This window comes from Spermophilus citellus (assembly GCF_964194105.1).
Source record: "Spermophilus citellus genome assembly, chromosome: 11".
Lineage (NCBI taxonomy): Eukaryota > Metazoa > Chordata > Mammalia > Rodentia > Sciuridae > Spermophilus > Spermophilus citellus.
Window position 1 is genome coordinate 68,757,569 of NC_138192.1, and position 13,845 is coordinate 68,771,413.

Genomic DNA, 13,845 nt, shown 5'->3' on the forward strand with positions numbered 1-13,845 from the left:
GGAACCAACCCAGATGCCCTTCAATAGTTGAATGGATAAAAAAAAATGTGGCATTTATACACCATGGAATATTACGCAACACTAAAAAATTACAAAATCATGGAATTTGCAGGGAAATGGATGGCAGTAGAGCAGATTATGCTTAGTGAAGCTAACCAATCCCTAAAAAACAAATACCAAATGTCTTCTTTGATATAATGAGAGCAACTATGAACAGAGCAGGGAGGAAGAGCAGGAAGTAAAGATTAACATTAAACAGAGACATGAGATGGGAGGGAAAGGGAGAGAAAAGGGAAATTGCATGGAAATGAAGGGAGACCCTCATTGCTATACAAAATTACATATAAGAGGTTGTGAGGAGAATGGGAAAATAAACAAGGAGAGAAATGAATTACAGTAGATGGGGTAGAGAGAGAAGATGGGAGGGAAGGGGAGGGGGAATAGTAGGGGATAGGAAAGGTAGCAGAATACAACAGTTACTAATAGGGCATTATGTAAAATTGTGGATGTGTAACCAACGTGATTCTGCAATCTGCATTTGGGGTAATAATTGGGAGTTCATAACCCACTTCAATCTAATGTATGAAATATGATATGTCAAGAGCTTTGTAATGTTGTGAAGAACCAATAAAAAAAATAAAAAAAAATTAAGTCACTTATTAAAAATGAATACTCTAGGTATTAAATTTCACTTGCATAATACTAGATGGCAAAAAGTCTCAATTGCTCAATCTTTTGAGTGTTTGTGGCAGAATGCAAAAGGAGACAAAATGAAATATCCACTAGAGATTATTTCGACTGTGTTTTCAGCCACAGCTCAATATCCCAAGAAAATGGCATGTCATGTTAGTGGTCGGTGGAAAAGCTGGTGGCTGTTGTATACACATAGCTCCAAGCAGCAAAGACACACCAAATATGTCAAATGAAAATTCTCCAAAAGTTTCTATGAATTCTGCGTCAAGATTATCCACAAATTCAACTCTTTTACCTCTTCTTCTAATGTAATAAATCTAGTTTCTGCACATACTGTGCAGAAACTAGATTTCTGAACTTAGTTCCAGAATTATAAGTCACTTTAAATTTAAGTCAAGTCACTGTATTTCTGACTTCCTGTTTCACACATGTTGGTCTTACTATATATAACTGTATACATTTTCTATACTAATGCATTGGATATGGTTTGCATAAATAACAGAATGAGTCAAATATTTTATATTTTGTCACAGAAATGACATTTTGAATCATTAGAACCACAAAATGCTCCAAAAGTTCCATTAAAAACTGCCAGAAAAATTCTAATTGGAAAGTTTTTCTTTTCAAATGAACATTTTTGTAGATAGGAATATATCCACCTTTATAGGGAAAATGACATGAAGCCTGAAATAATGAGAGAAAAACTACAGAAAAATTTAAGAACATGAAATTGACAGTAAAATATGTATTCTATAAAATATATTCTTAAATGGGGAAAATTTTAGGTACAGAACTATTCCAAGAAAAATTTAGACTTGAATCCTCTTTGGAAACTGCACAATCATTTGTCAAAATCAGCTCAGAAAATCAACAGCCTGTAATGTGAATAATTTCAGTATAAGTTCCAAAAACACAATCCAAATATCCTAATTTGCCAATATTGAGAAATGTCTTAGAGGAATTAGGCAAATTATTAAATACGGGCAGCCAAAGAAAATATAAAAGAGATGTGTTTGACAATTTTTTTCAAGATACAGATGAACTAACTTATTGGTAAGCCTTGACTGTGGCAAACATAGTATTAGTGACTTTAAAAGAACACTAAAATGAACTCAAAGCTCAAAATGGATAAAACTACTAATTATAAATCACTGTCAGGCATTACTGATATTTATCTCTCTTACTCTATTTTCTGTCACTTTACTCATACAAAGTAAGCATTTGTATTTCTAATATAACGTAAATATTTCCAATATTTTCTTTCTGCTTTAGTATAGATTGGAAGAAAAAAAAATGGAAAAGATTACAACACTGTACTTCTGTTAAGCAGCGCACCCTTGTGGTTTATTTTGCATCACAGACATTGAAAATCATAGGATATAAGTGTATCTAAAATTCTTTGCATACTTAAGAACAGATTTGTACAAAAACTTTTTTCTTCCACTTACATTTTCCCCAACATGCCTATACTTTCAATCACATAAAATAGTGACTTGTTAAAATTCAAAGTTCAGCCAGGAGTGGTGGCATCTGTAATCCCAGTAACTCAGGAGGCTGAGGCAGGAGGATTGCAAATTCAAGACCAGCCTCAGCAAGTAATCAATAATCTAAGTAATTGATATGCTGCTGAATTTTCTGAATGTTTGTATATAAGTAATGTTTGTATACAAGTAATGTAATCCAATGGTTAATTATATTTGTATGCACAGTGTAATATATAATATGTTTTAGCTGTTCATTCTTGATTTTTAAATATAAGGTTGTCAAAATTCTGGATTTTCTATAAAAGCTTAAGAAAACATTGCTAAAAGCCATATGGTCCAATTACTATAAAACTAAATATAAGCAACCTATGTTATCCAAGTGTTTCAGAAAATTCACCAAATACAAAAATGAAAAATACTAAAATTTTGTGATATGACAAATTCTCATTGTATATAATATACTTGGATATGTGGAAGCTCTACTTATTAATGTTTATCAATTCTCTGTACTATACCACCAATTCTCTTGAATACCTACAGTGTTATAGGATTTTGCTGCACAATACAATTCCTGCCCTATAGCTGGGAGAGGACAAAAGGAAAATTTAACAGAGCTTTAAGCTTTAAACAATAACAATTTAACCCTAATATTTATCTCTAGATGACAGGGTAAGTAAATCCTGTTATATCCAATTCAATCTTTAAACAAGGGAAGCCCTTTATGTTCTAATAAGGATATCCAAAATGAATCATTAAGTACCAAAAGTGAGGAATAACATGGTATAGGTAGCACATGACCGTGGGAAAAGAACAATAGGTAGTATGAGTATTGACTTGAATGTGCATACATTATCTCTTGAAAGGGACTTGAACTGTCAATATTGGTTGCCCTTGGGCATAAGAATTTAGTTGAGGACAAAGCAGAAAAGGATGATTTTCACTGTATTCCCCTTTTTATCTTTAGCATTATGTAATATATGAATATACTACCTAAACATATACATAAAATATAAAAAGGCACAAGGGAGACATGTTAAGTAAAAAGTATTCTATACTAAAATCTGAAAAAAAAATTCTTCATTCAGTTAAAAAAAAAACAGGATCCACTGAATGGGATAGTAGGAATGAATGTAAGGAAAAGGCACTGAGATGCCTAGGCAACCAAGAATTCACGTACGTCCATACATGCACTTTTGTAAGTGCAATAGGGCCATTCAATTATGAAAGGAAAGGAAGCAGGATTTCACATGAGACAATAAGTCAAATCTTGTGGTCAGAGTTAAAAGCATCCTGGAAATGATGAGGATTAAAAGTTTAAAAGTTATGATCAGTCTGTAAAGAAACTTGAGACCCAGAAAATCAATCACAGCAAACTGAGGTTTCTGAACTGGGAAGTGATAATTAACAAATAGAAATGTGGCAGCGTGCTCCATAGAGCATCCCTGAGGACAAGTTCAATGCTATTTCTCACCTTAGTCTGCCTAGATTTTCCTAGGAATGACTTCAGCAAAGGAAATGGAAGGCATTATGAAGGGTGACTATGTGAAGAATTGGTTTCTAAGTAGATGTGAAAGAATAAGGAAAAAAGTCAAAGATGATCTTTAGCTTTTCAGTCGAGGAGGGAAAAAATGATTTTGGTTTTAAATATGCTGGTTTACAGGTATAATGAGTCACTAAGTAACAGTGAGTTCAAGGTACAACCAGAATACCAGGATTGGAGTTACAATTGGAGTTACTGATAGATTGGTTTCCTAGAACTGCTATAACAAATTACCATGACTGAGTAGCTTAGATCAACCCAAAGTTGTTCTTTCATGGTTTGGAAGGCCAGAAATCCGAAATCAAGGTGTTGGAAAGGCTATGATCCCGTGGCTTCTGCTGGCTGCTGGTGCTCCTTAGCTGCATGCAGCAGCATGACACCACCTCTACCTCGTCCTCACCTTAAGTGCCTTCTCTCTGGACTCATCATTGGCATACTCAAGTGGACTTGGGTCTAACTTAAAATCAAGATGCTCACATCCCTACACCCATAAGTACATCCACAAAACACTAGTTTTAAATATGACTTCATTTATTTAGGACCTGGACATAGGGGGACACTATTAAAATCACAGAGTGAAAATTATCAGCCCATGGATTTAACAAAAGAACAGATGTGCTGCCTCTTAAAAAGTAGAGTGAACATAGTGAACCATGAATTCAGGTATCTCCAATTCAGACAATGGGTGAAAGAGTGACAGCAAGGAAAATAAAAACAGAATGGGATTAAAGTATAAGAAGTTGGTTCCTAGCAGGGTACCATGGTATACACCTGTAATCCCAGGGACTCAGGCAGGAAGATTGCAAGCCCAAAGCCAGCCTCAACAACTTAGCGAGACTCTGTCTCAAAATTAAGAATAAAAGGGCTTTTGATGTTGCTCAGTGATAAAGCATCATTGGTTCAATCCCCATTTAAAAAACAAAACAAAACAAAACAAAACAAAAAACTAACTCCTCCTGGATCTGTGCAAGGTATTAAGGTACACAGTGAGATGCAGCAGAAGATAGAAAAATCAGGACCAAAGGGTGGCTATTCACATCAAATATGGCCAGGAATGTAAGGAAAAGGCACTAAGATGCCTAGGCAACCAAGAGTCATGTGTTTGCATACATGCACTTTTGTAATGAATAAATAAAAAATGGTTCTTCAACTTCTCTAGGGAAAAACAAATAATTCTGGGTTCTGCTGAACAATACATCAAAGAACTATCCAGATGTCCAGATCAAAAGAAAAAATAATTAGAAAATTATATAAAGATGTGTAGTTTGCCAAAGGCAACATACTAAAAAAAGATTACTTAACACAGGGCACCAAGTGGTCATAGAGCATAGGGCGAGAATCAAAAGAAATAACTTTCAGTGAGGTCACTGGTAGCACAGTCCAGAATTTTAAGAAACAACCTAGACCTCCTAGGGATCCAAGTACAAAGGAAGTTCACTGGAATGGATTGAATGAGGACATCCAGAAGAAAGATTTATAAGCAGGGGCTATGATGATTTCTATGTACAGAAAAAGATGCTTTGGTAACTACTTGAGAGTATAATAATTTACACACTTAGGATGTAATTTTAGGGTAAATACAAGTATAAAAAAATCCTCAAAATGCTTTTTGCTATGAAGAAATGCAAAGGAGATACAAGCACAAAATGAAGTCTTTGACCCTGACTTGGTTCTAGATTTCCTTGCTGGTTCAATCTGTTCCTTGCACACACCCAGGCAAGCCATTGTATTCAGGATACGAATCTCTGGACAGGGTCCTCAACCTGACTGATGGGCTCCCACACTCATTTTAAGACTAAACTCAACGATCACCTCTTTTGCAAAGCTTCACTCAACTACCAAGCTATAACCCTGGAAAACTTTGTCAGAAAAATGACTCCATCATAGGAAAAAAATCCTGATTTATGAGATTTTATGCCACAAACATTAAATTAGACAAGTCTTAATAGAAATAAGAGAGTTGATTTTCTAAGTAACAACTTCATTAAGCATTTCTTTAAAGATGTGTTTCTATTCAAATTCCTATGTTCTAAAGACACACATGATAGTTTATAAAAAACTATAACCAAGTTGCCGGGGTTTTTTTAATTAAGAAAGTACCCAAATGCATATTAGGTGCATGGGAAGAGTTCATTTCTTGAGGCTAGAATTTACTAAACTTCTGAGGAGGAAATAAAATCCTTCAACCAGATATGAGAAGACCACCTGTTGTCTTGAATACTTCAAAATAAAAATTGCTCTCAAAGTCATTTAAATCATTGTGTGATTACAAGCAACATAATACATCATCTTGTTCAATCACATTTACTTGAAAATTCGCCTACAGAATGTACAGATTGCTTAGTTATAAAATGTTATTTGCTAATAGATTCCCAAATTGAGGATTAAAGGGAACCAATAATAATAGGGGAATAAAAATAAGGCAATAAAAAGGAATAATAAAAAAAAAAGCTTAAAGGAAAAGGTATACACAGAACAATGCTTTGAACATAAGAACACATAAAGGTAATCACAATATGTTCTATTAAAAGGCTCATTTTGAAAAATAGAGTATTGATTTTAGGTAGACACCAGTATTTCCTCTGCAGAGTCTCAAAATTAGGTCAAGAAGATATACAAATTAGAAGCCCATGAATTAGCACAAAGACTGTTGTTTAAAAACATTTTCATTTGAAAATAAGCATTTTCATCTGTAATATACGCATTAAGACTTAATGTTTATAGACCAGCTATTTGCTTGAAAAAAAAAAAGCTCCTTAAAATAGCAACTTATTCTTCATTGCATCAAACTACATATAATCTTTTCCCAGTACCAATTTTAGTTAAGTACTTATTCATGTTATTACATATTAATAACTGTTACTAACTTTCTTGGGGATCTATGTGAAAAAAAGACAAGTTAGGTAACCTTGTCTCATCCTGTAAAAGAAAACAGACCTACTCACCTTATCAGTCTCCTCCACACTTGTGGATTTCACCACACAAGAAGCTGGCCTCTCCTGGATGTTTGTAAGGTCCTGAGGGGCACTCTGAGATGCTGGCATTGGAGGCAATGGAGCACGCCTCTTCTTGGGTGCATCCGATGGCAGGGTGTTTGAAACATATGGTTTGGAAATAGTATTGGACCTTGTAAAAGTTGGGCGGTGCTTATTTACTAGAGGGGTTGCAGGAGCACTTGCAGTCTAATAAGAAAAAGACAATGTCTATATGCAATTTCAAGATAAAACCACTTATTTTATACAAGATTTGAAGACTCTTCTAAGATATTGCATAAGAAAATACTTACTTGCTCCCGCTTTTTCTTACTACGTTGAAAAAAACTAAAAAATCCTTTATTTTCTTTTTCCTTCATATTGTCCAGGTTTTGTGATAATTGGCAGGACTCTAAAAAAGAAGAAAGTCATCTTACTTTGGTACAGAGAGTTGAATGCTCACTTCCAAGTTTTTCTTTTCTTACTTTTCCTCTAAAACCTTATCTAATATGCTAGGCATGGAGGTATATGCCTAGAATCCCAGCAACTCAGGAGGCTGAGATAAAAGGATCACAAGTTTAAGGCCACTTTCAGCAACTAAGCAAAATCATCTCAAAAATTAAAAAAAGGGGGGTGGTAATTGGGAAGGTAACTCAGTGGTAAAGCACTCCTAGGTTCAATCCCCAGTACCAAAAAACTTTAAAAATAAATAAAAACAAAAAGTTAAGTAGTAATAAAAGTTGTCATTATAATCTGAAATGAATCACTCAGGACTACTTTTATCAAATTCTCAAAGAACCAAATATTCCTGTTTCACAACATAGGAAACTTAAACTAAGATATACTCAGGATCAATAATCACAACTAAGACATACATTCAATTCTATATGACTCAGCCAGGATGGCATAATTACCAACATTTCAGAAGTATAATGAAAGCAGTACTAAGATGTAATTTTATAACTATGAGTACATACATTAAAAAAATCACCATAGCAACCACAAATAATCTAATGATATTTCTCAGGGCATTAGAAAAACAGGAGCAAACCAAATCCAAAATCAGTAGCAGGAAATAAATCATAAATATCATAACAGGAAATAAATGAATAAATATAATGAATAAATATATAAATAAATGAAATAGAGACTAAAAACAATAGAAAGGATCAATGAAACTAAAAGTTGGTTCTTTGAAAAGATAAACAAAACTGATAAAAACTTAGCTAAACCAAAAGAAAGAAAACCCAAACAAATAAATAGATGAAAAAAGGATAATATGACACATAGCACTGAAATTCATAGGATCATTAGGAATATTGAGTAAAACTACACACCAATACACTGGAAAATCTAGAAGAAATGAACAAATTTCTGGGCCCAGATGACCCACCACAATCAAACCAATAGGACATAAAAAATCTAAGTAGATCAATAATAAGCAATGAGATTGAAGCAGTAATAAAGAGTTTCCCAACAAAACAGTAAAAGAACCAGACAGATTCATTGATGAATTTTTACCAGATTTTTAAATCACTACCACCAATGCTCCTCAAACTATTCCATGAATTAAAAGGGAAAGAAACCCTTTCAAACTCATTCTACAATGTATCACCCTGTTTCCAAAACTTGATGAGAATACAACAAAAAAAGAAAACTATAGACCAATGTCCCTGATGAACATAGATGATATATATCCTCAATAAAATACTTTCCAATGGAATTCAACAGCACATTAAAAAGAGTATATATCATGATCAAGTTGGTTTCATTCCCAGGATGCAATGATGGCTCAACATATATGAATCAATAAATGTAATACAGCACATAAATAGAATCAAGAATATCACATGATCATCTCAATAGATGCAGAAAAAGTCCTTGGTAAAACTCAACAGTCCTTGATGATAAAGTTCTGAATAATTAGATATAGAAAGAAGATAACTTATTATAATAAAAGCTATATATGATAAACCTATATCCATCATCATTCTGAATGGGGAAAAACTAAAAGCATTTCCTCTAAAATCAGGAAAAAGAGTATCTATTCTCAACCCTTTCATTCAGTATATTGCTTGAAATTTTAGCCAGAGTAATTAGGTAAGAAAAATATATAAAGTGATATAAATATGAGAGGAGGATGTTGAATTATCCCTATTTGCATATAATACAATTCTATTCTGAGAAAATCCTAAAGATTCCACCAAAGGACTCAAACTAATAAATTCAGCAAAGTAGTAGGGATACAATATAAATATACAAAATCAATAGCTTTTCTATATATCAGTAATGAATGGACTGAGAAAGAAATCAGTGTTTCTTGTACAAGGAGGTGAAAGATTGCTACAGTGAAAATTGGAAAGTAGTGAAGAAAGAGATTAGAGAATAGAAGATGTAAAGATCTTCCATGTTCATGGATTGGAAGAATTAATATTGTTAAGACAGCCATAGTACTGAAAGTGATCTACAAATTTAATGCAATCACAATCAAAATACCAATGACATTCTTCAGAGTTTTTCACAGAAATAGAAAAAAAAAATCCTAAAATTCATCTGGAATGAACAAAGACCACAAGTAGTCAAAATCATTCTGAGCAAAAGGACCAAGGATGTAGGCATTGTAATCCTTTATTTTAAAATATACTATAAAGGCCCTCATCATTATACAAAATGCATGTATGAAGATGTGAATTTGGTGTCAACATACCTTATATACAATCAGAGATATGATAAGTTATGGTATAAAGGTGAATTAAGAATTGTAATGCAAAAATAAATCAATAAATGACTAAACAAATAAATAAATAAAGTATACTACAGAGCTATTTTAATTTAAAAAAAACCTGGTATAGGCATAAAAACAGATATATATGGATACAACAAAAAAGAATAGAAAGGGGCTGGAGTTATGGTTTAGTGGCAGAGCACTCGCCTAGCACATGTGAGGCCCTGGGTTCAACCCTCACTACCACATTAAAATAAATGTATTGTGTCCAACTACAACTAAAAAAGTAAATATTTAAAAAAGAGAACATATATAAGATATATCTCCCCATTTACATATAATACAATTATCAGTACAATTACAAGATAGATAGATAGATAGATAGATAGATAGATAGATAGATAGATCGGAATTGAGGACCCAGAAATAAACCCATGTATCTACAGTCAGCTGATCTCAATAAAAGTGCCAAAAATTATACACTGGAGAAAAGCCTTTTCAACAAATGGTACTAAGACAACCGGATATCCACATGCAAATGATTGAAACTAGATTTCTCTCACTCTGAAGAAAAATCAACTCAAAATAGATCAAAATCTTAATGTAAGACATGAAACTTTGAAACTACTGGAAGAAAACATACAGGAAACACTTCAAAATACTGGAACAGGCAATGATTTCCTGAATAGTACTCTATTATCTCAGGAAACGAAAGCAACAATTGACAAATAGGATTACCATAAATCAAAACTCTGCTGCACAGTAAAGGAAACCACACCGAGATTGAAGAGATAATCTATAGAATGGGAGAAAATCTTTGCCAGCTATTCATCTGACAGAGGATTAATCTTCAGAAAGAACAAATATTCCAATCAGTAATTGGACCAATGATCTGAACAGACATTTCTCAAAAGAATACAAGTAAAAGACAATAAATATATGTAAAAATAATATCTTTAGCCTTAATAAATCACAACAAACTACATGGAGATGCCTGTCAACATATTCAGAATGGCTCTTATCATATAAATAAACAAACAAAAACAAAAACAAAAAATAACAAATGCTAGTTGAAATGTGGAAAAAATATGAACCTGTATAAACTGTTGATGAAATGTAAATTAGTATAGCTGGTATGGAAAACAGTTTACAGATTCTTCAAAAAACTAAAAATGGATTTACCATAAAATCCAACTAGAGCTGGGCATAGTGGTGCATACCTGTAATCCCAGCAGTTTGGGAAGCTGAAGTAGGAGCATCAAAAGTTCAAGGCCAGCCTCAGCAACTAAGCAAGGCCCTAGCAACTTTGTGAGACCCTGTCTCAAAATAAAAATAAATAGACAAGGGATGTGGCTCAATAGTTAAGCACCCCTGGCTTCAATCCCTAGTTCCCTCCTCCCCACCACCACCACCAAAAAAAAAAAAAAAAAAAAAAAAAATCCAAATAGACCATTCCTTAGTGTTTATCCAAAGGGTAAAAAGTGGGAAGGCGATGAATTGAAGTGGAAAAGGAATTATTGGGAAGGGGGAAGGATACTGGGAGGTGGGCAAAGAGCAAGAGAAAGTAGAATGGAGGGTAGACATGATCAAAATATGATACATGTATATATGGAAATGTCACAGTAAAACCCATTACTTTGTATGATATATATTGATAATAATAATAGTAATAAAAAATGCACAAGATGATCTTGAAACAATTAAGAAAACTATGAAAAATCTATTGGAGTTCATGTTAGAGGGACTTAGGATGGTTTCTAACGGCAAAAATCAGAAAAAATTTGGTGTCATGATTCCATAAATTGAAACAAATCACATGTGTTTCATTCTGTGCTTTCATAATTACACTAAGAAAATAACTTTTCATCATGTTTATGCTAGAGAACAGGTCCATTATTTTAAAAAAATTCAGTGAAGAGAAAGAAATTATCACACTTTCATATGACCTTTTCTGACTGAATTTGATCTAGGGAGTCAAATTGCTGATATGAGAGAGTTTGTTTTGTAGAAATATCTCAACAGTTAAAAGTAATGTTTATATACACTATTGTCCTCTACCAATTACTGTTTAAGATGCAGACAATAATTGTTGTTGGCTAACATCAGAAAAGATGATAGCATGTTACTGTCTGTTAATGGTAACACAAAAATAATACCTACAAAGTTTTCTTTCTTTTTTCTCTATTTTTTGGAGGCAGGGTCTCCCTATGTTGTACAGGCTGACTCCTGGGCTCAACCAATCCTTGTCCCTCAGCCTCCAGCGTAGTTGAAACTACAGGCGAGTGCCACCATGTCTGGCTACTATATTCTTGCCAGAGATGTGTCACTAAAACCTGATTAAGGCTCTAGATTTAATAGTCAAATTTCAGGAAATAGAGGGGACAAAGAAACATGTGACAAGGATACATCACCAAAATTCCAAGTAAGACAAACTATAAAACAAATGACCTGGTTTTGTCAACAAACAAATTGCAAATAAAAAAAAAAATTAGGACAGGAATAAATTTCAAAAGCATTATTTTACAAAAAACAAGGGTTTGTAGAAAATCACAATAACATTGAAAACAAAGCACTGTGTGTCAAAATTTGATATAGCTAAAGCAGAGCATAGTAAATATACATTCTTAAATGTTTATTTAAAATAAATGTTCAATAAATAAAATAAATCATGATAATGTAGGGACTTCTCTAGGAAGGCAAAGATAGTACCAATAAATATTAATGTAATATGTCTGGATAACATTAAAGAAAAACTATATTCCACAAATTAAAACTCATATCTGATAATCCAAATATTAATTAAGTAGCATGCATTCTGCATGAAAAGCCTAACAATAGTAACAATTAATAATGATGAACAGGTGAATAGGACTTTATGTTTAAAGAATTTTTCATAGACCCATTTTACTTCTTAGAACATCTTTTTGAGGGCGTTATCATTAGTTATAATTCTGAGCCCTTCTTATTTGAGGAATGCCAGCATTTACCCTATAGATATAAAGAAATATAAGCAATGTTATCACTCGAATTCATATCTAAGGAGCCAGGTGATCAGAGATTTGAATAACTTGCACAAAGATACACAGGTTTTACATGGTAAAACTGAAACCAATATCTATTTAAAGATTTTGTAATACTTGTGGTTTTTCTTTTTTATGCCACTATTTCATTTTAAGATAGAATCCCCTACTAAATGAGTATATATACACACACAATTAAGATTAGTTAGAAGAACAGGTGGAAAATTCATATGGTGGCACAATACAATAAATATAACCAGAGTGCCAAGCATGGTGGCACATGCATGCAATCCTAACTATGGAGGAGACTGAGGCAGGAGGATCACAAGTTCAAGGCCAACCTGGGCAATGTAGCGAGACCATACCTCAAAATAAAGCAATTCTAACAAGGGCTGGGGATGTAGCTCAGTGAAGAGCACCCTTGAGTTCAATCCCCAATACTGGGAGAATATTTATTTATTTACCTCGAGGGTATTTCAAATGTTGATTTTTCCAGACATCTTGTCATCCTCTGCACTAGTTAACCCATCTTCCCTAAAGTTATAAGTAGGGATCACTACAAGTCAAAGTGAAACACTAAGACAAGGGAAAATTTTAGACTATTTTAAAAAACAACTGAAATACTATAGTTTGCAATGATACCAAACAACCTAAGAGCTGAGGACACTTACAGCACTTTGGATTAACCTGTAGACACTGTAAAAGAAGCTTTCTTAATCTTATTCAGAGCATTCAGTCATCTGTAAAATCACATACTTCCATTGCTGGAAGGGATAGTAGAAATCTATATATTCAACACTTTCAAAACGAGGTACAAAGGATTATGGAATTTGCTTAGGGTTAAATACATACAGAGTGGCAAAGTTAGAGCAGAAGCCAAGTGCAAGTAAAAGTGCCGTTTCTGGAAGGAACAGAAACCATTTTTTTTTCAATTTTTGTTTTATTAAATTATTATAGAAGTGGAAGGTAAGTCCAGATATGTAAGGCTGTTCCCATCAGCTTGCATAATTGGACTGATAGCCAATGTATGTCAGAATTAAAATGCCTGCTTTCTAATTCTTAGCATATAATTTAAGTCATAAGAATTTTCATCTCCTTTGATTAGGCTAGCCTTCATGATGGCCATTGATAATAAATATTTACTAATGTGGGCTTAATTCTTGGAATTGAAAGTAACAGTATTGGTGTGCTTTAAAGGAAATTTGGAAATAGTCAACAAAAATTATTCAAATAATACAATAAGAGAATGTGTAGCTATTAAGTTTTTTAAAAGTAGTTTGGTAATTATTAGAGTAATCAATTACCTGAGCCTATTCTTTTTAATGGGAGAAAACAACTTCCAGAGTCTATTATTAGACAATTCTTAATAAAGTTTTTTCTCTATGAAAATTACATGTTCATTATAAAATCC

The 13,845-nt window shown here is 33.1% G+C and overlaps 1 protein-coding gene across 7 annotated transcripts in view; it reads right to left on the reverse strand.

Annotated features, from left to right (window-relative positions):
* COBLL1 (cordon-bleu WH2 repeat protein like 1) overlaps nucleotides 1-13,845 on the reverse strand; it is a 156,792-nt gene that overhangs the window by 36,289 nt on the left and 106,658 nt on the right. For all 7 annotated transcript variants that reach the window (XR_014018009.1, XM_081261256.1, XM_081261254.1 and 4 more), the window contains 2 exons: nucleotides 7,004-7,101; nucleotides 6,663-6,899 (listed from right to left, as the gene is read on the reverse strand). Coding sequence is in view for 6 of the 7 variants with exons in the window: in XM_081261256.1 (XP_081117382.1) it covers nucleotides 6,663-6,899; nucleotides 7,004-7,101 (335 nt within the window). In the remaining variant the exon portion in view is untranslated. The remainder of the gene's footprint in view (nucleotides 1-6,662; nucleotides 6,900-7,003; nucleotides 7,102-13,845) is intronic.